General features: G+C 40.1%; 1 protein-coding gene across 1 annotated transcript; it reads right to left on the bottom strand.

Annotated features, from left to right (window-relative positions):
* Nucleotides 1-622: 622 nt before the first annotated feature.
* On the bottom strand, nt 623-2,419 carry LOC124884360 (retinol-binding protein 2-like). Its single transcript, XM_047392255.1, has 4 exons — nt 2,280-2,419; nt 1,195-1,373; nt 1,002-1,103; nt 623-771 (listed from the first exon to the last, which is right to left on the bottom strand). The coding sequence occupies exons 1-4, from the start codon at nt 2,350-2,352 to the stop codon at nt 718-720; spliced, it is 408 nt and encodes a 135-aa protein (XP_047248211.1). The 5' UTR covers nt 2,353-2,419; the 3' UTR covers nt 623-717.
* Nucleotides 2,420-3,358: the final 939 nt, after the last annotated feature.

Genomic DNA, 3,358 nt, shown 5'->3' with positions numbered 1-3,358 from the left:
TTTTAGCAAAAAACTGTTAAAATGTAAAGAGCTCTAAAATTTGCATACTTATCATTTCCTTAAGATATTCACAGTCTGATAAAGCTTAAATTTAAAGGGTAATTTGACCTGAGTGGGATGGGCTAGGCTCTTACCCATCAGTGGCCCTTTAGCCGAATGTGGATGTGGAAGGGGGAAAGAAAGGCTAGGAGGGAAATTAAGGACTTCTTTGCAGTGTAATCTTTTGTAATAGCAATTCTACCATGTACTAGGTATATTTTATTTCTAAAAAAAAAAGCAAAAAAACAACAACAAAAAAAAACAACTGAAATGTGCAAAGAAAAAACTGAAAAGTAGTCTTGATCTCAAGGCCATTTTCCAGAGCTATATTGTACAGAGTTGGCATACAGTTGGCATAGTGCTTGCTAGATACCGCCTGCTTGCTTGCAAGGTCATTATGGCCACATACTTCAATTTCATTTTCAATTATTTTTCAGAAATAATTGTGGTAATCCTAACTGACCTATAACAGGAAAAGTTGAAATGAGAAATGAAAAGAACACAGGAAGGTTGGAGAGTGATAAAGAAGAATGTGCTGCAGTATTCCAAACAGCACATGCAAAGGACTGTTCACTGGACATGGTTTGTATTAAAAGGTTTTAATATAGTTTTTCACAATTAAACACAACATAACAGAAATAGTAGTCGGGCTTTTCACACATATTCTTCTTTCTCCATTTACACCTTCTTCTTAAACACTTGGTGGCAGACTTTGTCTAGGACTGATATCTCCTGCAAGGCAAGACACAAACCTTCAGACCTAGAGAGAAACGTGTTGCAACAAAGCTGTCAGTTAGTTACACAAGCATGCAGTGCTTACATCTGCATGTTTCAAAAGGAGTAATCTGAGGCAATTAATGTGATGCAACTGGGAAAGATTGTGAGTTGAGCTTTTATTTTGTTACTGAGGAAGCTGAAAGAGGGAATTCACATTAGTTCATAGTGTGTCATTCTTTTCTCACCAGGTGCAGCAGGTCTCCCTCGATCCAGTGCTTCCAGCCGCGATTTGCTTTCTCCCCCTTCTGGACACAGACCAGCTTGTCCCCATCCCAGGTAACCAGGGACTGACATATCACAACAGAGTTATTAAAGCACGGTCCAACACATTAAAGTCCTCCAACCCATTCACCTTCGTTGACCTTTTAGTTCTCCCACCTTTACGTTCCTGTTGTCCAGGCCCTTTGTGTACTCGTCAAACTCCTCCCCCACAGTGTAGTTGACCTCGTAGTTTCTGAAGGTACTCAGGGTCTTGGTTTCAAACTTGTCACCATTCTGCACAATCACTTTCGTCTGGTGCAAGTGGGCAGCGATCTTTCTGGTGGCAAAGTCGATGTCTGTTTTTATGGAGAGAGGTTTCACAGATGTCGTCAGAAAACACAGACTAATGTATCTTAATGTTAAGATGTGAAGATTTTTCTCCTTCTGATTTGGGATGCTGATGGCTTTTACAAAAAACATACGTGACCATACGTCCTCCGAAGTAACCTTGTACCCAGTGTGAATAGATCTAAATGACCTTATTTGACCCCTTTTACCATTAGGCTCTGCCAAAGTGAACCACTCATCCTGGTCGTTTTAGATATTCATATCCTATTTGCCCAAAAGTGGAAATTCAATTTCTTTCCAACACTCTTACAGATGGAGCCCCATATTTACCCGTCTGACTGATAGTTTTTGACCCATTTCCATAAGGATCTCATTTTCTCATTCACTCCATGGAAATGCATCTGAGGAGCCGAGGATTACCCCGGATTTCTTGACTGAGCCAACTGCACTGGAGCTTGTTTTTTATGAATTGCAGATAGAGTTGTCGTGAATAATGAAAGTGTTTCTGGGGCTGATCAATGACGAGCCAGAAGGAGGAGAGCCGACCCCCGTCGCTTGATCCAGGGTCGGAATCTGTCTTTCATTTCTGAGGAATGGGAAGGATGAAAATGCAGAAGGGACTGAATCAATATTTATTTGGCTCGGCAACAGACAGCAACTGCTCATAGAGTGGAGGTTAACTCTGCTTGACAGTAGCTCAATGAGGAAATGAAGCAGGGGCACATCAATCTTCTTTTTCCTCCCTTCCCATATTAAAATTCTTGTTCTCTCTGTCACACTAATGTAGCATTTTCTACTCAGATTTTCCCTTCTTCTTGACTGAGTATTTTACTATAGAACTCTGATTTGAACAACAGACAGTTTTTTCTGTTTCTCTTGTAAATTTAAATGTGTAACATCAGAATGGAACTTACCGAGAGCCTTCATGACATCACCGAAGTTCTCATTGCTCACCATCTCCCAGCGTCCATTGTAGTCTGCAGGCATTTTTTCAGCAGTGTGTGAGAGGAGGAAGCAGCCTGCCTTATGGATCCTTTTTTTCCAACTAAGGGAGAGAGTTCAAGGGCCCAGCCCTTTATATACACTTTGTTTCTGGGTGTGTGTTTTTAAGTGTGTGTATGATTGTGTGGGTCCATGTGGACCAAAGGACATGGTCCGCCTGATAATTGCTTCAGGACACTGGAAGTGTGTATATGCGGCATAAAGTTCATGCTTCCTTTGCTGCATAGTGACCACTTTAAAACAACAAGATATTATTCTGCGACAAGGCTTCACAACATCAACACTTTGTTAATAGGGAACATGTCCCTCTGCACTGTAAAAAATGCATTTTAAGGGATAATACAATTTTGTTAATAAAACTAAATTTACTTTCAACCAGACTCTACTTGAACTTGAAGGAGAATCTGTGGAGATTCATCCTAAAGATTAGGATGATGGCAGGGCAACCTCAAAGATTTGGAGCTTATTGCAGAAAATGCATTGTGAAAAATACCAGCAATATGCAAGCTCATCTGTACAAAAAGTACTATCCACATTTCTGTGTCTTTTCTTTTTCCTTTATATTTTCCTTCCATGCATTTTTTTGTAATCTTTTTTAGTGGATCTTTAGTGTTTAACGGTGGCAACATTCTGCTGAAATTTGATTAGGAATTTTGTTGGGGCATAGAAAATAATTGCTGGGGCACTTATTTGGTCTGGCAGTGGCTCAGGTCCAGTTAACAGTTATTCTCATTTGAGGTGTGTAGTGTCTAGCAGAGATCGCTAAGGCTGATATGGTTAGCTATATGGGTTGTATTATCAATAAATATTTTAACTTCAGACAGGTTAAGAACTGCCAGAAGAATTGTGGCGAAGAAGGTTTCTGTGTTTTGTAGCAAGAATTTACGTTTCTATTCAGCTTTAGCTAGTTCAGCCACAGTGCTAATGCTAAACTTGCTAACATGCTGAGCTTCTTAGCTGCTGCCTTTGTGGAAATGGTTTACATGCCACC

The sequence above is a fragment of the Girardinichthys multiradiatus genome, chromosome 18 (genome assembly GCF_021462225.1).
Source record: "Girardinichthys multiradiatus isolate DD_20200921_A chromosome 18, DD_fGirMul_XY1, whole genome shotgun sequence".
NCBI classification, from domain to species: Eukaryota; Metazoa; Chordata; class Actinopteri; order Cyprinodontiformes; family Goodeidae; genus Girardinichthys; species Girardinichthys multiradiatus.
This window is presented reverse-complemented; position numbering and strand designations above follow the sequence as displayed.